Source organism: Sorex fumeus, unplaced genomic scaffold (assembly GCF_029834395.1).
Source record: "Sorex fumeus unplaced genomic scaffold, SorFum_2.1 ptg000051l, whole genome shotgun sequence".
Classification (NCBI taxonomy): domain Eukaryota; kingdom Metazoa; phylum Chordata; class Mammalia; order Eulipotyphla; family Soricidae; genus Sorex; species Sorex fumeus.
The window spans coordinates 35,646,987-35,670,412 of record NW_026606108.1 but is presented as its reverse complement, the minus strand read 5'-3'; the positions used below and the strand labels follow the sequence as shown (position 1 = coordinate 35,670,412).

The window sequence follows — 23,426 nt, the reverse complement described above, 5'->3', positions numbered from 1 at the left end:
GGCATTTCCAGAATAACTCTGAGTCAGACACAAAATCTAGTGTCCCTTCCCTTCTCAGTCTTCCCTTTTCTCTCTCCCTGCCAATCACTCTAAAGACACTCTGTGTTTCCCTTTGCCTCTCACCACCACTCCTGTAGAGACACAGTGACAAGAACGAAGTGTCATGGAATCACTAAACTGTCCCAATATCAGGATTGGGAGATGGGGTTCCAAGATGCCACCATTTCACTAAAACACTGAAAAATAAAAATGAGCTCTCAGATAGCATATAAGTCAAAATGAAACACATTTTAGTGGTGGTTTCTTAACCAAATTTGTGCGATATTTTACTTTTCCTTTAATATTCAACATTTGCACTCTAAATTTAGTACATCCACTGATGATAATCCATGGTCCCATTATGTAAGCAATAAAATTAAACAAAACAACAATGTGACATTTTAAAGATGTTTATAGGCCCTGTAATTTTCTAGTAAACCTGTTTGTCCATTTCTAAAATCAATTATAATACAGCCATCTGACAATCTGAACATGCAGGAAAATCCAAATAAATATTTTCCAGCACAAATAAAAGGATTCCCAATGCCCAAATGTATGGTGCAGTTAAAAAAAAAATAGACAAGAGCCATCTTTTTGAAATTTCAATATGATATTAGAATAATAAATAATCTTACTCTAATAACTATAATAATTAAAGTGGATTGTTACCATGCTGATGAACATTAAAGAAATATTATCAAGCTCTCAGATTTATCAAAGTTATGTTGAAGAGTCATAACTGGGAAAACCTTACTTGACCAACCCCTGTAATTGATCTTCTGCTGAACTAATACTCTATCTCCGGGGTAACATTTCACTCTAGGACTCCTGAATGAAGACAGAATGTGAACATCAATTAAAAAGACTGCAGTTATAAGTGAAATCTGCCCTGGAGAAGGAACTAAATCTAATGAACCGTTTCTATTTCTGCTCTCATAACTTACTGGTTTGCCTGAGTGAGGAGTTGGTGCACCCTGGTGGTTCCCAGAACCACAAGGCCGGAACAGCACTTCATCCTTGGACCCCAGTGGTCCACTGAACTGCCTGGTTGGCTAAGAACTTCCAGGAGTGGTCCCCTGAGCATCACCTGAAATCCACCCCTTCTCCCCACCCCCCAAAAAAGCTATAAGTCAAAATAAAAATGATTTGATGCTTAGGGAAAGGTATAGCAATGACCTGGAAGAGAACCAAGTAAGTTCACTGGGGCCAGCAAGGACTCACTGTGCAGCCTTCAGCTGAGTCCTAAAAGATCTATGTTGCCTCTGATCGGCATGCCTTGAGGAGAAGATACAACCAAACCTGATCCCTAACTGGGCATCTTCCGGATCGTTCCAGACTCATATGAACAATGGGACCCCAAGTTCATTATGCACTCAGCCACAAAAAGAATCTGAGAAGTTTCAGGGTCATGTCACAGAGGCTATTGTTTATACACATGAGCTTCGATTTAAATTACCGTATCTAAAATCAGGACAGGGAAAGTCTTCTACATCTGAAAACTAAGGAATCTCTAAGTTAAACTGATTAACAAAAAGGAACTTCTAAAATATGTAGAGCCACATCAAAGAAAGTTGAGCTATATTTCCAAATGAATGGGAAGACATCAAAAGAGGTATATAGCTTTAAAGAAATTTACCAAGACATAAGAAACACTGAGAAAAGACTATTCAGAATAAAACTCACAACAAAGACAGTCTACAGAATGGGAAAGGATATGTGCTCAATGCACATCCAACAAGGGGTTGATATCAAGGATATACAAAGTACTGGTTGAACTTCAAAAGAAGAAAACATCTAACCCCATCAAAAAATGGGGCGACGAAATGAACAGAAACTTTCTCAAAGAAGAAATCTGAATGTCAAAAAGGCACATGAGAAAATACTCTACATCAATAATCATCAGGGAGATGCAGATCAAAACAACAATGAGATATCATCTCACATCACAGAGACTGGGCCCCATCCAAAAGAACAAAAGCACCGATGCTGGCACGGATGTGGCAAGAAAGGGACCCTCCTTTACTGCTGATGGGAATGCCGACTGGTTCAGCCCTTTTGGAAAACAGTGTGGAAAATTCTCAAAAAATTAGAAATTGAGCTTCCATTTGACCCAGCAATACCACTCCTGAGAATATATCCCAGAGAGGCAAAAAAGTATAGTCGAAGTGACATCTGCACTTGTTTATTCATTGTAGCACTGTTTACAATAGCCAGAATCTGGAAAAAACCTGAGTGCCTGAGAACAGATGACTGGTTAAAGAAACCTTGGTACATCTACACAATGGAGTACTATGTAGCTGTTAGAAAAGATAAAGTCGTGAAATTTACATACAAGTGGTACTACATAGAAAGTATCATGCTAAGCGAAATGAGTCAGAAAGAGAGGAACAGACATAGAAAGATTGCACTCATCTGGGGAACATAAAGTAACAAAGTAGGAGACTAACACCCAAGAATAGCAGAGATAAGTACCAGGAGGTTTAATCCATGGCTTGGAGGCCAGTCTCACATGTTAGGGGGAAAGGCAGCTCAGATAGAGAAGGGAGCACCAAATAAAGGGTGTTGGGAGGATCCTCCCAGGATGGGAGATGCATGCTGAAAGTGACTATAGACCAAACATGATTGAAACTCAATGCCTCTTTTGCAAACCACAGCACCCAAAAGGAGAGAGAGAACAAAAGGGAATTCCCTGCCACAGAGGCAGGGTGGGATGAGGGGGATGTGGGGTGGGAAGGATACTGGGATCAGTGGTGATGGAGAATGGGCACTGGTGGTGGGATGGGTACTTGATCATTGTATAACTGAAACCCAAGAACAAAAATTTGTAACTCTACAACTGTACCTCATGGTGTTTCACTAATAAAAATGTTTTCTGAGGCAAGATTTCACCCCATATTCAACAGGCATGAAGTTCCTTCCAGTTGGTTGGGGAAGCCATGATACCCAGCCTAGCCACAGTATATGGCACATCACCAGATCCACACCTTTCTTAGCTCACCACACCTTCCAGACCTCCTAATAGCCAAGATCCCCCTCAGGAAAAAACAAATATGGTCACACATCCCCTCATGTCTAAGTGCTGTTGAAAATGTAGTCTGGGTTCATGGAGCAATCCATGTCCACTTCCTATGAAACTGAGCAAAAGTGCTGTTGGTTTGGAAGAAAGGGCTGCAGCCATGTAGAGCTGCCACTCTGATGAATCTTGTCTGTACTTCCAGCTAGGACGAACCCTGAGGAGCCCTTTCATGAAGTTTGTAGCCCATGCGGTTTCTTTCACCATCTTCCTGGGATTGCTAGTCGTGAACGCATCAGATCGCTTCGAAGGTGTGAAAACACTGCCCAATGAAACCTTCACAGACTACCCTAAACAGATCTTCAGAGTGAAAACTACGCAGTTCTCCTGGACAGAGATGCTCATCATGAAGTGGGTCTTAGGTAAGTAAATCACTCTACCTTTCCCTCTCTCTGCCCCTAACTCTATTTGGATATTTGCTCATCCCTAACATCTGAACCCCACTCCCCTCTACCAGAGGGCACGTTGGCATAAAAAAATAATGGTGAGTACTGGGGCTGAAGAGATAGTACAGTGGGTAGGGAACTTGAACACCACCTGGAGGAATTCCTGAGTGCAGAGCGAGGAATAACCCCTGAGCATCACCAGGTGTGACCCAAAAACCAAAAAGAAAAAGAAAAAAGAGGAAAACAGTGAGTACTAACCAGCAAAATCACCTTCTGTATGTACCAGTATAGATGAGGCAGAGACCTATAATATATAAATACTAACTCTTGAAAGGAAATCATTCTTGGAAGAAGACAATTCACTATATTTCTTCCATCATGCATATATTGAACATGATTGTATATTAGGTTTGCATCAGGAAACATATTCTGAGCGCTTAAGTATAGTGTTCTGGACGTCTTAGAAAATCTAGTCCTGCTTCTGAAAAAAAAAGTATAAAATAATAAGGCATACGAAACAATTTTTTTATTATTGTCAGTGGATATACAGTAGAATAATGATGATAAATATGCACCTTAAAAATTGAAAATGATTACTCTGGACAAAATCTGCAGGCTGAAAGGTGGTAAAGTGATATACCTAATACTTTTTCAGTAACAGTGCTGGAAACCACAGTAAAAGGAAAATGGGAGAGAGACAGACAGACAGACAGACAGACAGAGAGAGAGAGAGAGAAGTGTCTGCCATAGAGGCAGGCTGCGGGGGCAGGGCAAGTGGGAGGAAAATTGGGGACTCTGGTGGCAGGAAATGTGCACTGGTGCTGGAACACTGTATGACTAAAACTCAGTCATGAACAACTTTTTAACTGTATATCTCACAGTGATTCAGTTAAGTATCATGTTCAGCTTTTAAAAAAATGTTTTGCTTTTTTTTTAATTTAGAGAACTTGGGCTAGAGCAATAGTACAGTTAACATGGAGCTTGTCTTGTCTGCAGCTGACCTGGGTTCAATCCCAGTCATCCCATATGCTCCTCCCAGCTAATCGGAGTGATCCCAGAGTACAGAGCCAGTAGTAAGCCCTGAGCATCAAAACAACAAAACCAAAAAAAAAAAAAAAATTAGAGGACTAACATTTCTTGTATTTGTGCCAATGAAGATGATAGAGCTGTGAAATTCCTCAATCTGGTGCTATTTTGTATTGCCAATGTCTACAACTGGGATTTCCAAGTTAATTGTTCCTTATTTCCTCACTTATAGCCAAGAAGACTAATTCTCTTTTGCCCTACTCATAAGAATCATTATTAGCAAGAAAAAGCAAAAAAAAACTGGAAATAACTAAAACTATATAAAGTGAAATGCACAAAGATGAAAAGAATTTTCTAAAAAAGAAGACGTTAAGAAACCGTCAAATTCATTTTTAAAATCATGAGCAGGAATAAATGAAAATTTCAAAGCTAAAATCAGTGATAATATACATAACCAAAACTTTCAATTTTATATTAAAAAATTTAATGTGGGGTCTGAGAGATAGTACAGCAGGAAGGGTGCTTATCTTATACGTGGCTAACCTACATTTGATATCCAGAATATGGTTCCCCAAGCAATGCCAGGAGCAATCAATGAGCACAGAGGCAGGAGTAAGTCGTGAGCACCAATGGATGTGCCCCCAATCCCGCAAAAAAAAAAAAAATTATATGTAATGGAAATGTTTTGAGTAATACAAAACTGCAGGTAGAAAAGGCTGCTAGAGACTGTTACCATTAACGATGTGTCACGATTTCATCAATAAATTAAACTTCTTCAATGGTAGTCACCTCCAATTTCTTTTCTCGACAAAAATTTGATATTAGTAGTATTGTCACTGTGCTATATTGACAGACATTGATTTGCATGTATTCAGGGTCGGTGTTTATGCCATCAATCAACAGAAACCATACACACACAAAATTTAAAAAAAAATACTTGAAAAGAGAAGTTAGTGACTGAGCTAATTAAAGAAGATGAGCTACCTAAACTCAAGCACAAAGATTTGTAAATCTACAACTGTACCTCATGGTGCTTCACTAATAAAAAAAAAAAAGAAGAAGAAGAAGATGAGCTAAGGAAGCTGCAGTGCACTCTTTACAATAGCCAGAATCTGGAAAAAACCTGAGTGCCCCAGAACAGATGACTGGTTAAAGAAACTTTAGTACATTTACACAATGGAGTACTATGTAGCTGTTAGAAAAGATGAAGTCATAAAATTTTACATACAAGTGGTACTACATGGAAAGTATCATGTTAAGTGAAATGAGTCAGAAGGAGCGGGATAGACACAGAAAGATTGCATTCATCTGGGGAACATAAAGTAACATAATGGGAGACTAACACCCAGGAGTGACTGAGATTAGCACCAGGAATTTTGCTCCAGGACTTGGAGGCCAGCCACACATGCTAGGGGAAAAGGAAGCTCAGATAGAGAAGGGAGCACCAAATAAAGGGTGTTGGGAGGATCCTCCCAGGATGGGAGAAGCATGCTGAAAGTAGACTATAGATCAAACATGATTGCCACTCAGTGCCTCTCTTGCAAACCACAGAACCCAAAAGGAGAGAGAGAGAGAACAAAAGGGAATGACCTGCCACAGAGGCAGGGTGAGATGGGGGGATGGGGGGTGGGAGGGATGCTGGGACCCGTGGTGGTGGAGAATGGGCACTGGTGGAGGGATGGGTACTTGATCATTGTATAACTGAAACCCAAGCACAAAAATTTGTAAGTCTATAACTGTACCTCGTGGTGTTTCACTAATTAAAAAAAAATTTAAAAATAAGGAAATAAAATAAAATCTGATAACCATAAAAAAAAAGGAAGCTGCAGCTGAAGAGCTTCCCACAGAGGCCCATGCTGAGAACTGGGCACAGGATCTGGAGGCTGGAAATCCAGATAAGCCAAAAAAGACCAGGAGAATGGTCTCGTGCACAGGGAGAGACGGATTAGCACACCAAGCTTCCAATAGCTTCTAGTCAACTATCTAATCTTTGACCACCTCCTTGTCCCCCCCCCCCCCCCCCGCCACTAGCCACCTGTTAATTCCCTAACCTCAGTATGATAGGATCGGGAGTTGGGGCTGTGGGTGGTGGTTAGGTCAGGAGTGTGGTGCCTTCAGGAATGGCACCTGGGGCCCCCTAGTCTCCCCTGACAGGTGAGACTACCACGAGCAGTCTGCATCCTGAAAGAGATTGCTCCCCTGCCCAACACACCCCAGCCCCAGGGTCCCTGCCTCAGGAACTATGAGAAATGATAGTTCTCTGGTGTCTGAGGCGCTCAGCCTGTGGTCCCTGGTGACACAGCCAGAGTGAAGGAACTGTTGGAACCATTTTCCAAGATGGTTTCCAAACCATTTTTACATGTTGGGTTCTGAATTAAGCTAACAGGAGAGAGGGAGCCAATCACCCACCATCTTATTCCCCTACCTGGCACCCAAGAAGAGGAGGAGCAGGCACACTAGTGTCCTCCCCTGGTTGGGCATGTCCCCACCATGACCAGCTCTAAATGCAGAGATTGTCTCTTGTGGGCATCAGAGCTTAAAACTGGCACACCCACACTGATTCCAATGTCTGAGGAGAAGCTTCTCTTCTTCCTGTTTTGAACTCTAATATTACTGGTAATAAAAATTAGGTTGTTTTGCTAAAACAGAACCACAAATAGGAGAAATTCAGTAATTTTTCATGTCTTCCAATGGTCTTAGTATTTAAATGTCTTTGAAGAGATAAATTGAATAAATAGCCTTGTGTTGTCTCTGTAAACTTTATCCTCTCAGAGCAGATGAGCAAACAGGAAACACACAGACTCATCCCCCAACCCAACAAGGTGAAATTTCGGTAAGGCACTGAAGGAAGAGAATGAGCAAGGATTGCAAATGCCTGGGTGAAAAGTTTTACACAGAGAGAGTTTGGATTCTGGGACAAGCTGGATCCAGAGGAGCAGCAAAGAGATTAGGGTGACTAGAGCAGAACTAATAAGTTGGAGAAGAACAGAAATGAGACCAGAGAACTTGGCAGAATCCGAGAACACAGGGCTTACAGATCAAGGAAAACATTTAAATTTTACTCTTAAGTGTCACAGGCAACCATGGAAGAAGGCTGAGGACAGAGTGATATCATCTGACTTAGATTCCAGTGAAATATTGGCTGTTGAGTAGAGAACAAATAGCTCTGGGACAAGAGCAGAGCAAGGAGACTAGTTAGGAGGCAGGAATCAGACAGAAAATTGCTTGTTTTCAGGAGCTAGTAGATATTATATTTTGAAGGCTAAATGGATGATATTTGCTTCTGGATTGTCATGGGATGTCAAAAACAGAAAATCCCAAGAGTCTTAGGGAGCCAGGAACATAGCTGAGTGGTAGAGCACATACCTTGCTTGTGTGGAAGCTCAGAGTTTGATTTCCAGGACTAAAAAGATAAAAGATAAAATGGAAGAAGAAATTTCCAAATGGTGTCATTGAACAAGTAGTAAGACAGAGAATTCCTGACATAAGACAGGAAAGACCAGGGAAGAAGCATTAGGAGAGATGAAAACTAAGAACTTAGTTTGAGATTCTTAGGGCAGTATAAATGTCAAGTAGAAACTGAAATTGCATGTGTTAAGTTCATAACAGAGGCTGGTCTGGAGACATGAAGCCAGGCATGTCATTTATGTGAGGTAAACTTGGTCAAGTGCACAAGTCATCACCTGTGAGTATGGGCAGAGGCCAAGTTCTGGCGCACAGGAACACCTGAAGGATAGAAGGAAGGGGAGCATGCATGGAGGGGAGTCCTAGAGTTGACAAGAATGCCAAGACTCTAACAGGTCTGATCTGCAAAGACAACTGAGATGGCGAAGCTGACCACACATGGGTGAAAGGCCCTGCCAATGTGTCCCCATTTCTGTTCTTCCCACCCCCATCCCTCAGAAAATTCTCAACACAGGAGCATAAGTGATCACAATATTGTCTCCCTTTTTGCTTTAAACCTCAAGTGAGAGCCAATGTCATTATAACGGCCTGCAAAGTCTTTCAATGCTCCACCCCGGCCCTCGAGCCTCTAACCCCACCTGCCTCTCCTTCACCCACAGTGTCTTCCTTACTTCACACTGTTTCTGCCAAGAACCTTTGTTTGCACTGCACCCTCTTTCTGGAGGGTTCTTCCCACAAGAAGCTACAGTCACTTCCTCACCATCTCTGGTTTAGGCTCAATAAACTCCTCCTACAGACACAGCATGATCTCTGTCGTGACTGCGATAAGAAGAAACAAAGAAGAGGCATAATAAATTCCCAAAGGCAACAGAAACCGAGAACTGGTCTTTAGCAGGAAGCTTAGCACTGACAGGGAAGGAGCAAGGGATGGTGGGGAGGAGAGGGGGGGCTTTGGAAGAGGCAATAGGGCAATGGTGTAGGGGAGCTGACACTGGTGGAGGGTGTGGTGCTGGAGTGTGTTGTTCATAAAATCCCTCCATTAACAGTACTGGAAACCATGGTGCTAACATAAAACTAGAAAGAAATTTTAAAAAAATAAAAAGATCCCATGTCAAAAATGAGGCCCTAGTGAGTGGTCGCAAGGTCAACCTAAAGTCAACCTGCAGCCTCTAAGCCACTCTCTTAAAATATGCACTCTCTCTCTCCCCTTCTCTTTTTCTTCCTAACAGTTAACACTGCTGAAAATACCAAAAAAAAAGCTTTCCTTTGCTGTTTTTTAAACTAACATTCCTGTTACAATTAAAACAAATGTGAAGGGGATCATCCCACCTTCTGTTACCTGCTCACCACGTGAGCATCCTTTCTCCCAGTGACCCCTTCCCAAGGCCACACAGCACACTCTCCTCCCAGCCTGGCTCCTTTGAATCACTCTCCCTCTGATATACAGTTCTGAGGAAGGATCAAATTCAACCAAAAATTCATTCTTCCTTCATTCCAGAGGTTTTACTTGGTTTCCAGCAGAACTTAGAAATTCTAGGTACTGATCCAGATTTAAGGCCTGGGCAGAGGTGGTCATCCTGGGGGCTTTCCAAGAGGTAGAAGAAAAAACAGTACACATCGAGGCAGCCTTAAGACCAGGGTGACTAAGAAAGGAAGGAGGAGATCTCTCATAGACAGCTATCAGATCAACAACTTTGGGATGGATGAAACAAATCAGATAGTCATTCCTTTCAGCCTGGACAACCTCCAACTGCAACTCATATCCTAGGAACCTATTTCTGTGGCCTATTTTATGAGCAGAGACCCTGAGTCAGTTGTGAAAAAAAAAAAACTTGTACTGAAGCCTTCAATCAAATCTGGTGACTCTTAAATGTCTACATTCATCAGAGTACAATGGTGCTTCACAGAAACCACCAGCCTCAGCGGGCATGACACCTCACCATGCTGTCCTCTGTCTGGGCAGAGAGTCACATAAGGAAGCTGTAGTTTCTCCCCCCCACCCCCACCCTCCTGGAGAACTGGCAGTCCTTCACAAAGCAAGTGGCCCAGGATGCAAAGGGGAATTGATGGAGCGAGAGTTAGTGTCCAAGAGAGCAGGAGAACAGACTAACAGGTTGCAGAGGAGAAAGAGCATAGGCTGAGTGCCAGACCCTTTCTCCAGGGTAGGCCATCTCTCCAAATTTTTGTTTTCATGGGTGTGTGCCATGAGCTGCTCCCTCACCCCACCCCACACAGGGTTAGACATGCCTCAAAGGTCATGCTAAGTCTGAGCTCCAGAATCTACCTTGGCCAAGAATCAAAGGATAAAATCATATGGGCTGGGTACCTCTCCTTATCCTTGAGGTCAATGGTTTCTTTATCTGTTTAGATGAAGATTTCCAGCAGACTAAAGCCCAAGCAAATGCCCAAGTCTCCCCCAGCACACCAGACCATGTTACTGCTCTGTTTATTACCTTGAGACACTGGCTAGTTGCCCAGTCTCCTCAGGACAGAGACCAATCTATTGTGACCTTCCCTGAACTTCCCTGCTGCCAATCTCCAGCTTTGTAGGATCAGCTCCTGATGCTACAAACTATGCTGAACCTCTTGTGGGTCCTTAAAAAGGTGTGTTCTCCCTTACTCTCCAGCTCACTACCCAGCATACCCTGCGAGTCACCTCCTCCATGAGTAGTTCCTTCTCTCAGTCAGTGGATCTTGATGCTCAGGATCATACCACTGCCTGCTCTTACTCCTGCACCTCCACCAATGGAGGCATGGCCTTTTTTTTCTGACAGTCTCTGTCACCATACAAAGCACTATCCGTGGACATGGTAGACTGAGTTCAGTGGGGCAGGGATGGTGCCCTGTCAGCTTCTACATCTCTAGATTGATGCCTAACATAGAGACATTGCTCAACCAGGTCTGCAAAGTGGGTGCCAGAGTCCTGAGCCCAGGGGAGTAAGCTCGTACCTGGCAGAGGGCAGGCCTCATGGGGAGCTGTACTCCTGGGTGGTTGGTGGCCTCAGGGCCACTCTCATTGTGTTGTCTGTGACATAGTGGTAATTGCAGTAGGTACTTGTCGAGCTATTAGGAAGATTTAGAATTGGCAGAGTACTTAGCACACAGTCTGGCCCCTAGCAGGTGCTAAATAATTGCTAGCTGCTAAAATTAGAGAAGGGGAGGGGCTCTGGTAGGAAATTTTTGAATCTATTAATACCATCTTCCTCCCTGGCAAACAAAAGAATTGTGACTGTCTCAGAGGCCCAGATCTGTTGAACGCACAGAGGCAGAGTGTGGAGGTTAGAGAGGCTTGAGAACTGAGGGCTTCTGGGTGAATTCTCCTCCCGGAATTTCACTGTCTGGGCCAAGCCTGAGAAGTCAACCTAGAAAGCAGAAGAACCTCCCAGGAAGTGGTTTGGGGAAAAGTTTGTTTCACTGGGAGGCCCTGTGACAACACAGCCAAAGTGAGGGGAGAGGGGCAGAACCACTGAAGGAATAAGAGCATTGAAGTTTCAAAGGATCTGGCCTTCCCATCTGAAGAGCATCTGAGGCGGAAGTGTAGTAAAGTGCCTGTTTCTGAATATGGGGTCACACCCATGGGTGGGCTGGGGGCTTGGGGGCACACTCCCAGTGGCTCTTCCCTGAGATGCAGGCCTGGTTTGGTGATTGGATTTAGGGCCACCCCAACAGTGCTTGGGGTCAAACTCAGGGCCTCACACATGCTTTGGCATATGCTCTATCACGAGAGAGCCACCTTTGCGGGGCTGGAGCTCACCACTGCCGGCCCTACAGAGGCAGCTGCTCTCACCCCTGATCCCCCGCATGCCCCAGTCCCTGCTCTGCCAGCCACCCCCGTTCAGCATCTGTGGCCCCATTTGGTGGGTTCCAGAGAGAGGCCAAAGCCCTGCATCCCCGAGCCCTTGAGTGAACACCCCTGACTCTCTGATGGAGATGCTGGCACTGGAGACGGGACACAGCCTGGCTATAAACTGCTGAGCCAGCTCAGCACCTGGGAAGCAGGGGGCCTAATTTCACTCACTAAAGTACTTAATTTCACACATTTCTTTTTTCATTAAGCAACCCTGCTGCTCAAACCCTTGGGCCCAGACTACTTTTCCTCTTGGCCTCAGAATAATTTAAATTAGTCAGGGTGAGCTCATATTGAAATCGAAGAAGGCTGACAAGGGCAAATCACCATGGAGGAAGTGATTTGCAACAAGGACCGGGGAAATACCATATTAACAAAGAAAGTCCATTTTCTTTTTTTATTTTAGTATTTCCCTTAGTTATTGGTTTGGGAGCCACACCTGGTGGTGCTCAGGGGCTACTCCTGACTCTGCACCAGGAATCACTCCTGGCAATGTCAGGAGATCATATGGGATGCCAGGGATTGAACACAGGTCAGCCACATGCAAGGCAAGCATTTTACCTGCTGTACTATTTCTGTTACCTTCAGAAAAGTCAAATTTTCTATAAAGAATTTGCACTCTGAATTCAAAGAGCTTTACATGCTTTAAATTATGACCAAAGTGAAAAACCAAAACATCAAGGTACTAATCTAAAGCTGTGTATACCCAGGAAGTAAACTGGAAATTGGAGACAAAACTTCCTGAATTATGATTAGCAAAAACTAAGGTTCTGAGAAATAGCTTGTGAGTCTCCTAGGGCTCAGTGAGATCAGTTTCTCTATAATACCAGTAATTTTAAACTGGAGAGTTGAAGAAAGCAACAAGTATTATTTTTCCAGTCAAAGGAGGCTTTTACTAATAACATTTTGTTTGTTTGGGGCTCACATCCAGGAGGGGTTACCAGGATCAAACCCAGTATTGACCACGTGCAATACAAGTGCCTCACACACTCTATTATCTCTCCAGCCCCAACTAATAACATTCTTAAGGCCCTCCCATTGATCATCGATTTGCTCGAGCGGGCCCAGTAACGTCTCCATTGGAGACTTTGTTGTTACTGTGTCTGGCATATCGAATACATCACGGGAGCTTGCCAGGCTCTGCCGTGCGGGCAAGATACTCTCGGTAGCTTGCCGGGCTCTCCGAGAGGGGCGGAGGAATCGAACTCGGGTCGGCCATGTTGGCTGCGTGCAAGGCAAACGCCCTTAAGAGGCTGAAGAAATAGTACAATGGGTAAGGTGCTTGCCTTGAGTGCAGTTGACCCAAGTTCAATCCCCAGCACCACGTAAGATCCGAGTATAGCCATAGTTATCCCTGAGCACAGTCAGGCGGAGCCCAAAATCCTGTGCATGGGTGTGACCACATGACCATTTCTCCCAGCATCATCCTTGACTCCAGGCACTCTAGGCTGCTGGGGATCCAAAGGCCACTACATTACGAAGTGGGCCTCAGTCAGTGTGCTTGGGGTTGAGGTCTAAGAAGACAAGTAAATGGCTGGGGTGGAACTGTGGGGCACAGCTGGATAGACCCACTTTTCTGCGAAGGAGAGTATTTAAGCCTCTGGTAGAGGTGCAGCCTGGCTTTGGAGAGCACCTTATCTCCCGTTCCAAGGAATACTCAGCTGGGGGACATGACTGACCTGATCTGTACTTAAGCAGGCCAACGTGGGGTATGTCAGGACATCTCCTTAGGGCACATTCCATGCAGGATATGATTTCTGTTTCAAAGCTCTTAAGAAGACCTGGCTGATAATTCACCTTAGTTTATTTGGAAGAAATTGAAGAAGAGCTCTTCAGGTTTGGATGTATATATTCAAAGACAGAGGCAGGGAGGAAAAAGGTTGAAATCTGGAATGGTAGGAGGGGTGGGTGGAGGATGAGGAACTGCAAAGGAAATTGAGGAGCAAGGGGGCTGGTAGGCAGGCGGGTCACTGTGTCCAAGGCACAGAGGAGAGTGTCAAGAGGTGCAAACAGTGTCAACCTTCTTGGAACATGTGGTCAGGGAGCTGTAATGGTTTCACTAATCGTCCAGTAATTACTTTGCCACACTAACCCCTAAGTATGCAGTCTACATACAGCACATTCAGGAATGATGAAAGGGCTGCTATGCATGAAATCACTCCTACGTTGTAAGAATTTTCAATATCATTTACAAAATGTTCAGATCTTTTCCATGCCTTGTCCACATGGAAGCTACTTTTATTCCCAAGAGAAGCAGGCAAGCAGAGTGGCCCAATATCATGGACTCTGGTGGACAATCTTCTAGATTCTAACTGTAAAGCTTCTGCCTGACCATGTACCCAAGTTTCTGCACTGATTGAGATCGTAGGTATGAACTGGTGCAGACTTAAAGGAGGAGAAGAGTGAAGGATGGAGGGGGAGGGAAGTCAAGAGGTCACTAGGGTTTAGGTTGTTGGTTTTCAGACTTTGGCCCCATTGAAGCAGTCCCAGTCCATAGACCTCCAAAAACCACAGACCTGTGTCACAGCAGATGCTCAAAATGTTGCTTCAATAATTTAAACTGATGAGTTTTAATATATTTAGGGACAGCAAGAGTCTGTAACCGCTACTTACGGAGGACTTACAAGGTGGCAGTATTGCAGTTATTTCACACTAGACTCCTTTCACTGCCCTATAAAAAGTGTACTTTTGTTTCTTAACTATAGTGCAATCCACAACAATATAATTTTAAATTTTCTGGCAAATAATCTAAAATATTAATAGTTCAATGTGTGACCCATGTGAAAAACAACTGCATTCTGTTTCATCCTGGAATTAAGCCTTTGAAATCTGGGCTCTCTTGCACACTGACACGCCTCTCCATGCAATGAGCCACATTTCTGGTGCTCCAGTGAGCAGTGCTTACCACTTCAAAGTACAGGGAGAGAAATGCACACCCCACATTGTCAGGTCAGGTGACCTCACAAGGCTGTTCGGAGAGGCAAGGAAGGGGAACTAGTGACATTTTGCTTACATATCTTTACTTCATTTAATAGGCAACAATGAAGAGCTGTCTGAAAATCCAAAATATGAGTGTAGAAACTAAATAGCCCAAACTAAGTCTCACTTAGACTCACTGCCATAAACAGAGAGGAAGGCACTGGAAGGCACAGGTTAGAGGACAGGGGTCTGAATACTTCCCCCGCTCCCGAGTTTATATTGCATGTATTAGTGCTTGATGCCATAGCACACAGTTGCCCCTTCCGTACAATCCTCGAATGCCAGCTGCCGTACTTCACCTATACCGCCTGTAAGAAGCTACCTGTGTTTCAGCACACCCACTCCTGAAGGCGGCTTGTGTGTAAAGCACAATTCCTTTGCTGTCAGCAGTCCCATTGCCCGAAGTGGGCTCTATTTTTTTTTTCAAGCTCATCATCAGAAAGTCATTGAACAAGGATACAGAACTAATGAATTAAGTGAACCAGGAATTGCTCCTCAGGTACTTCTATGGTGACCAGAGCACTGGTAACCCTGGGATGAAAAGCAGCAGTTACCACTGCGGGGGAGGTGGGGGGCTGCAGGGGTCCCACCAGGCACAGAACTCTAAGCAGGGCCTTCTTGCTGTCCACAGGCATGATCTGGTCCGAGTGCAAGGAAATCTGGGAGGAGGGGCCACGCGAGTATGTGCTGCACCTGTGGAACCTGCTGGACTTTGGGATGCTCTCCATCTTCGTGGCCTCCTTCACCGCCAGGTTCATGGCCTTTCTCAAAGCCAGCGAGGCCCAGCTGTACGTGGATCAGCACGTGCAGGATGCCACGCTGCTTAACGTCTCACTTCCGCCGGAAGTGGCGTACTTCACCTACGGTGAGTCTGGGCCTTCGCACCTGCCGGGTGGGCGTGGCCCTGAGCCTGGGGCTGCTGGTTCTGAGACTGGGTGGTTCTCCTTCCCCCTGCAGGCATCTCCCAAGCACCTACCACTTCCCAAAAAAGTCCTAGTCCCTGAACTACAACGCCTGGCCCAAGTGGAATTAGTGGCGATGAGATGCATATCTTTTTGTGCAGGGGCGGAGGTGCAATTTCCTTTTCATTTTTCAAGATCTCGCTTCCTCAGGTTCCAGAGTGCGAGGGAACCTATGGTAGATGTTTGCTTAAACTATATTGGGTCCCCAGGTGTTTCTTATGGTTACAGATAAATGTGATCAATTCTGCCCTTTCTGCTTCTAAAGCATTTCCCTTGTGGCAGGATAGCTTCTTAGGTGATGCGTGATTCTTTCAAATACCAAAGTCATACAGTGTGCAGTAGCAGATTGGAATCTTAGGAATAATAGGGAGTTAATAGCATTCATTTATCAAGGACATATTAGGTGCCAGGACTATATAGACATTTTACACCTGAGATTTTCATTCTTGCAACAGCCCTGCAAAAACGGATTTTCATTTGGTTCCTGTTTTATAGATGAAGTAAGCTATTTTCATGGAAAGGCTTAAAGTGTTCCCAGAAATACAGAATTACCTTGGCAAGCAAAGCATCCTGGCACAAAGTGATTAGAAAACCAGGGAAGTGCCACTGTGGTTATGTTCCCCGGGTGTTGAAGTCAGAGGGACACAGATTCAAAATACAGTGCTGTAGCTTCCTATGTAAAACATTGATAACTTTTTTTTTTTGGAGGGGCTTATCCTACACTCTGCGATGCTCAGGGGTTACTCCTGGCTCTATACTCAGGAATCACTCCTGGGAGTGCTCCAGGGGACTAGATGGGATGCCAGAGATTGAATCTGGGTTGGACAAGTGCCTTACCCACTGTACTATCTCTCTGGTCCCATAACTTAGCTTTTTTCTTACACATTTTTTTATGTATAAAACTGGATGATATTTTTGTCACAAGTGTGCTCTAAGATTGAGATAGTACATATGAAAATTTTTCTCTGCCCTCTGAAAATATTAAATTCTCACTAAGTGATCGCAGTTATTATCTCTCAGGTCATTTTCTTGCTCCTCCCCAACTTTACTTTCTACCTTAGTGAGAATGACAAAGGGAGGAAGAAAGAGTGGAGAGGAATTGCTACCAGTAAATTAGCTGGGCTCTTACTGGCTCCATGTGGAACCAGTTGCTACAGGATGAAGGGTTTGAGTGACAAAATTGTTTAATAAAACCCCCATGTGATTTCTGTGACCACAGGGCTGGCCACTTAACACAAAAGTTGAGTTGGCACCATGTCAATGTAGACTGTGTCATGTTTATTCAATTATATGTAAATATGGTAGAGAAACTTCTGTCGAGAAGTGGACAGTCTTGTAATATTACAGGTTATTTTTTTTAATTTGGGGGTTGTTTGGGGGTTTTTTGTTTGGTTGGTTGGTTTTGTGTTATTTGGGGGGACCACACCCATCGGTGCTCAGAGCTTACTCCTGGCTCCGCACTCAGGAATCACTCCTGGCTGGCTTGGGAGTCCATATGGGGGTGCCCTGGATCGAACCCGGCTCAGTCATATGCAAGATAAATGCCCTACCCACTACTCTTGCTCGGGTCCCAGATCATTTTTTTTTTTACCTTTAGGGAGACAGGGGATTGGGTCACATCTGACAGTGCTCAGGGCTTACTCCGACTTCAGGGATCACTCCTGGCAGAGCTCTCGAGACCATATGGATTACCTTGGATCAAACTCCAGTTGGCCACATACAAAGCAAGAGCCCTCCCTGCTGCACTATTGCTCTGGAACCCTGATCATTTTCTTGTTGCTGTTTGGGGTTTAGGGAGGGGGGTGGTTGATGCCACACCAGGCTGTGCTCAGGCTTACTCCTATCTCAGTGCTCATGGATTACTCCTGGCAGAGCTCAGGGGACCACATGTGGTTTTGGAGATTCAAACCAGGGTAAGTCACATAAAAAACAAACTCCTATATTCTTTCTGGTGCTCTGATGGTTCCTTAATGCCATGATTCAGAATGCAATACTGTCTTCCCGGGACTACCATTCCTTTTATGCATTATACTAAAGTTTCTCCCAAACCTTATACAAAGCATCATACATTATTTCCTTTGCTTTTATGGTTCATTCTATGTAGTTGGGAAGCTGGTACACATTCTGTGCGTTTGGAAGCTGGCACTAGTGCTTCAGTTATGGGGGACGAGCGCCCTCTGGTGGTCAGTAGGTGGTGCCCACTAAAACCAGAGACAGATGTCCATTCTGATTCACCTTTCTCATGAAAGAGTTCTGAATCATCACTGTACTGTTGGTTTTTTCCACCACTACTCTTACCAACCTGTCCAAATAGAATATTTTGTACTAAAATTTCTTACTTGAGGATTGGAGGAAAAATACAGCAGGTATGGGGTTTGCCTTTTAAGTAGAAAACCCAGGACGGATCCCCGAGCCACTTACGGTTCCCTGAGCCCCACCAGGAGGAATCCCTGAGCACAGAGCCAGGAGCTAGCCCTGAGCACCTCCAGGTGTGGCCCCAAAAGCAAAAATAAAGTAAAAGTTATGTCCTGTCACCAAGATCTGTTGAGTGGATCTATTTTAACCATGGCATATAAGTGTGGCTATAATTATTGCAACCATTTAATACAGTAATTTTATGGAGAGAAAGAAAAAATAAATTTCTAGTAAAATAAAATAAAAATAAATTTGAAGAATCACTCATTTCAAGTTATCCCAATGTGTTACCTATTCATATAGGCAAAAGATGCATTAGAAAAACATAATCTTCTCTCCTTGTTTTTCATAGATGTCTGAGTTATGATCTTGATGAGAACATAGAGCCTTTAACCTTATTATATTTCTAAATATAATTTACAAGGCACTACATGAAAATCTGTGGCCACTAGGGCCTGGATTCCCTTACTGAAGCTTTCTTGCCGTTCTTTATTATTGCAATTGTTTAACAGAGTCTAGCTTTGAAAATAAAGAACAAATTTCTTCCTCTTCTAGCTCCCTCGGGGTGCCAAGAATTGCTATGTAATATCCTTGCTATCTGCATTTATCTGGCTCTGAAAAGGACCCCATACCCCAAATCCAATCTTTAAAAATGGCAATAATAATATCTGCTCTACGGGGCTGTTGTGAAAATTATAGCTAATGTAAGTATAAGGGCTAATTTAGGTTTCTCAGTGTTTCTCAATTTAAGTTTCACTTAGCATTTCTCAACAGGGACACCATTGGCTTTTTCAGCAGGACCATTTGCATGGCTGGGTCTGGAGCATCGCAGGATATTAGCGTCTCAGCAATACTCTTCCCTGTTGTAACCACCACTCACACCCCCGCACACCAACTTCCCCCAGAAGGAAGGCATACCCTCATGAGGGGTCCCTGCTCTGTACAGACCCAGAGGAAGCAGCTTATCTATGAGGAATGCTACTCCCTGGATCTTGCGACCTTCCAGGGGATACTTTGCATGGTTGCACAGCTGAAACATACCCAGGGCAGTCCAGACCCTCACCAACCACCCCATGCAAGTCTGCCCTCCCCAACACAGGTCCCTGACTCCTGCCTGCTGGAACAGAATGGTCGTGGAAAATCTGGGTGAGGATTCAACACTTTGGGGGCGTGCGATAAATTAGTGAGCAACACCCCCACTCAATGCCCGACAGACCAAACCTGAAGGCACTTACTCAGCCCCGGCCTGCAGAAGCTTGGCTTTGCTGTGAACAAGCTAAATGTATAATGATTTTGTTTGGTCGCTTCACAACCATTTTCCAGAACACTCCATATGCCAGGTACCGAGCTTTCATTCATCCTCACCACAGCTCTGTGCAGTGGGTAATAAAGATGGGGGAAATGGGGTTCCAAAAGGCTGACTGACTCCCAAAGGTGCCACAGTGAGCCAGAAAGGCAGCACGCAGCACCTCTCTGCCTGAGTCCCAGCCCATTCCTGGCCCCACCTCCTCTGCATGGGCTGCCCTGCTTCTAGAGCTCAGACAACCTTAGGGAGACAGAGCAGCAAGCAAGGTAGCAATTTCCACAACTAGAGGGTTGCAGAGCATATAAACCCCACCCCCAGTCCTTGACCCTCCACAGCCTAAAGGGGTCACAGAGGGTTCCTGAAAGAGATGACACTGGGCAGAGCCCTCAAGGTCGAACAAGAATGATGAGCCCTCAGGACGACTGGTCCACAGTTGAAAGCTTCTCACAAGGTGCAGGAGAGCCGTTAGGACAGAGAAGGGGCCACTATGACAATGATAGCTAGAGATGGTCACTCTGGACAAGAAATGAGTGCGGAAAAGAGGTAGAGATATATGCAATAACCTTTCAGTACCTGTATTGCACACTACAGTGTCCAGAAGGAAAGGGGGCGGGTACTGGGGCGATAGTACATGAGTAGTGAACTGTACAGGTTTGCCTTGCACACAGCCAACCTGGGCTCGATTCCTGGCATCCCATATGGTACCTGGAATACTGCTAGGAGTAATTTCTGGGTGCAGAGCCAGAAGTAACCCCTGAATATCACCAGGTGTGCTCCCAAAACAAAATATATATATATACTATTATTTTTTTTAAAAAAATAGAGCAAGTGAGAAAGAAGAAAATTATCTGCCATAGAGACAGGCAATGTTGGGGGCTCATTTGCAGGGGGCTGGGGTGAAATTGAGGACATTAGTGGCAGGAAACATATAATAGTAAAGGGATGGGTGTTGGAACATAGTATAATTAAAACCCAATGGAGAAGGAGGAAGAGGGGGAGGAGGAGGAGGAGGAGGAAGAAGAGGAGGAAGATGAGGAATAGGAGGAGGAGGTAGAGGAGGTAGAGGAGGAAGAGGAGGAAGAAGAGGAGGAGGAGGAGGAGGAAGAGGAGGAGGAGGAGGAGGAGGAGGAAGATGAGGAATAGGAGGAGGAGGTAGAGGAGGTAGAAGAGGAGGAGGAGGAAGAAGAGGAGGAGGAGGAGGAGGTTCCAGTGGCAGAGCACAAGCCTGGCGAGTGGAGGGTAGCCCCTGAGTCTTATCCCCAGTGCCACACAGCTGCCAAGGCACTGCTGAGTCTGCACCAGGCCCAAACTCCATGGGCTGTGCAGGGCTCAGCTCTGCCACATGTGGCCCCAGGCCAAAGAAGAACAGAAAGCACTAGAAGCCTGAAGCTGACCTGGGGGAAAGAGACGGGTGTTCGGGGCCCATGGGCTGTCGTATTCTGAGAGCCCAGGGGTACTTGGGTATGCTGGCATAGAGTGGGAGCCAGAAGTGCAGGTGCCGATGCCAGATTGCTCTCAAGGTGCCCAGCGGTTTCTCTTCCAACAATTTTGTCCCCCGGTGAGTGACCCCACTCGTTTTCTTTCAGCCAGGGACAAGTGGTGGCCTTCAGACCCCCAGATCATCTCGGAAGGGCTGTACGCCATCGCCGTCGTGCTGAGCTTCTCTCGGATTGCCTACATCCTGCCGGCCAACGAGAGCTTCGGCCCGCTGCAGATCTCCCTGGGGAGAACCGTGAAGGACATCTTCAAGTTCATGGTCATCTTCATCATGGTTTTTGTGGCCTTCATGATTGGGATGTTCAACCTATACTCCTACTACCGAGGTGCAAAGTACAACCCCGCGTTTACAACGTGAGTGCTCCCCGCCTTCCCGCAACCCCTCATGCGTCTCCTGTGGGTTCTATAAGCAGAGTCCTCCAGTCATTAGGGAAACTCGATTTCTGGGGGGCTCATGTGGGAATTATAGGGACACTTGGCTAAACCCCCACTTAGCCTCTGACACACTATGTGGCTGAAAACATGTTCCTTAACTTCTTTGGGTCTTTTGCCTCGGATCCTTAAAGGGAATAGGACTGGAGAAGAGAGTACAGCAGGTAAGATTCGATCCCCAGCACCCCATATGGTCCCCCAAGCCCCGCCAGGAGTGACCCCTGAGCACAAAGCCAGGAGCAAGCCCTGAGCACTGTTGGGCATGGCCCCAAACATAATAAGCAAGCAAAAAAGGGTGAAACAGAGCTGCAGCCTAGGGATCGTGTGAGGATGCAGTGAGTGGATACGGCTGCCCACAGTTTACTCTCGATGCATGGAAGGAGCAGGTAGCTATGGCCATTGTCATCTCGAACTCTGTTACCTAGAAAACACAGCCCCCGGCCCACCTCACATGCCCACACGTGGTTGGAGCAAGTGAATCTCAACAGAGCTGGGGTCCAGAATGCAGGCTAGACAGATGTTGGAGGGAGAGTGGACGCAGGTGGCTGGCCCGGTTGCCATCATGAAGGGGAGGATGTGTGGAAACACCTGTCTTGGGAGGGCCTAGAAGGAGAAACAGACTTGGTTGGCTGGATTCTTCCCAACTGTTGCCTTTCACTCACCAAAGTCAATGCACAGGATGCTGGGACACCCTTCTTCTGGGGTGACCCTAAGGTCCTACCCACCCCTCAGGGCAGGCAGCCTCTGCCAATTCCCTCCTGCAGCCTCAGAGGCCACAGGGAAGGTTCAGGTGAGGAAGCCCAGAGGCTGCAGCCCTGGCCGTCACAGTAGCCTGCGGTGCTACTCGCAGGCTGGGCAGGAGACAGAGGAACTGCCTCCCCAGGGAGCATGGTGTTGCCGAGACTGTGAATCCAAAAAGACTCACAGCCTGAGGGTCCTTCTGGTGGGCAAATATGGCAGGCCTGAGTTGTCCTGACTGAAGATCTTCAGCCAAGTCGCCTGATTCCTCAAGCATCTGGGTTCTTCCCGTCAGACAGAGGTGATGTCCATTCTGGTTCAGAAATACTCACACAGCTAGTGGGCAGTGAGGCCCAGGACGATCTCAGTCCAGGGCATGTCAGCCCAGTCAGTTCCAGAGCTCCAGCCGCCCACAAGGCAGTGGGGGGCCAGGGGCACCTTGACTCAGGGACCCACAGGTGCTAGGAACCAGGGAGCCCAGACCAAGGACCATGAGCTAAGTGCCCCTCAGCTCAGCCCTGGACTCTGGTCTGCCCTGAGCAGAACTCCCTGGAAGATCAGGATGCAGCTCCGACCCCCAGAGCTGTCACTCTCGGGGGTTCAGAAGTGTCTGTGTACCCAGAGTACAGATGCCCTTTTTAGCCCACTCTGGACTGATCAGTCACTGTCCCTGCCCTGGGCCCAGGGTATCCCACCCTTGTCAGTCAATGTGAGGGTCCAGCCTGAGCTCTCCCTGGCGAACTCCCCTGGGTCTTAGTGCCCCCAGCTCCAGAGTGAGGAGACTAAGATCACCAGCCTCTCAGGGCTGCGGTCAAGACCAGACCAGAGTGTGTGCTTAGCATCAACAGAGCCCTTAAAGAACGGCAGCAATGAGGAGGAAGTGGATTGGGGCTGGGGAGGTGAGCCGCCAAAGGAATCAGCCCCTTGCTGACAAATCATCCCCCAGATTCATAGACGGGGCAACTTTCTAGCACATACTTCCTATACTCAGTGATTAATGGCAGCAGCAATGAATTAAGTTTGAATCATACACACACACACACACACACACACACACACACACACACACACCCTCAAAAGGCCAATTTGCTGGAGATGCACCAGAGGCAAAACTAATAAATGTACCCACACCGAGTGGGGTGAAAGTAGTGGGTGAGGTACTTCCCCTCAGCGGCCAGGCCCCTCCTGTTCCCAGCTCCAGACAGCTCGGTCCACAAAGGAGAGAGGAAGCCAGTTCAGAGCCGCCATAGAGGCAGAAGCTGGGTCTCTGGCCCGTGGACACCTGGCCCCTGACCACTACTCTGGGTGTTCTTGCAGTCAC

General features: G+C 45.9%; 1 protein-coding gene across 3 annotated transcripts in view; it reads left to right on the top strand.

Moving 5' to 3' along the window:
* The window catches only part of TRPC7 (transient receptor potential cation channel subfamily C member 7), a 139,177-nt gene that overhangs the window by 89,838 nt on the left and 25,913 nt on the right, over positions 1–23,426 (top strand). For all 3 annotated transcript variants that reach the window (XM_056124465.1, XM_056124464.1, XM_056124466.1), the window contains 3 exons: positions 3,258–3,474; positions 15,387–15,620; positions 21,025–21,289. In XM_056124465.1, the coding sequence (XP_055980440.1) occupies positions 3,258–3,474; positions 15,387–15,620; positions 21,025–21,289 (716 nt within the window). The remainder of the gene's footprint in view (positions 1–3,257; positions 3,475–15,386; positions 15,621–21,024; positions 21,290–23,426) is intronic.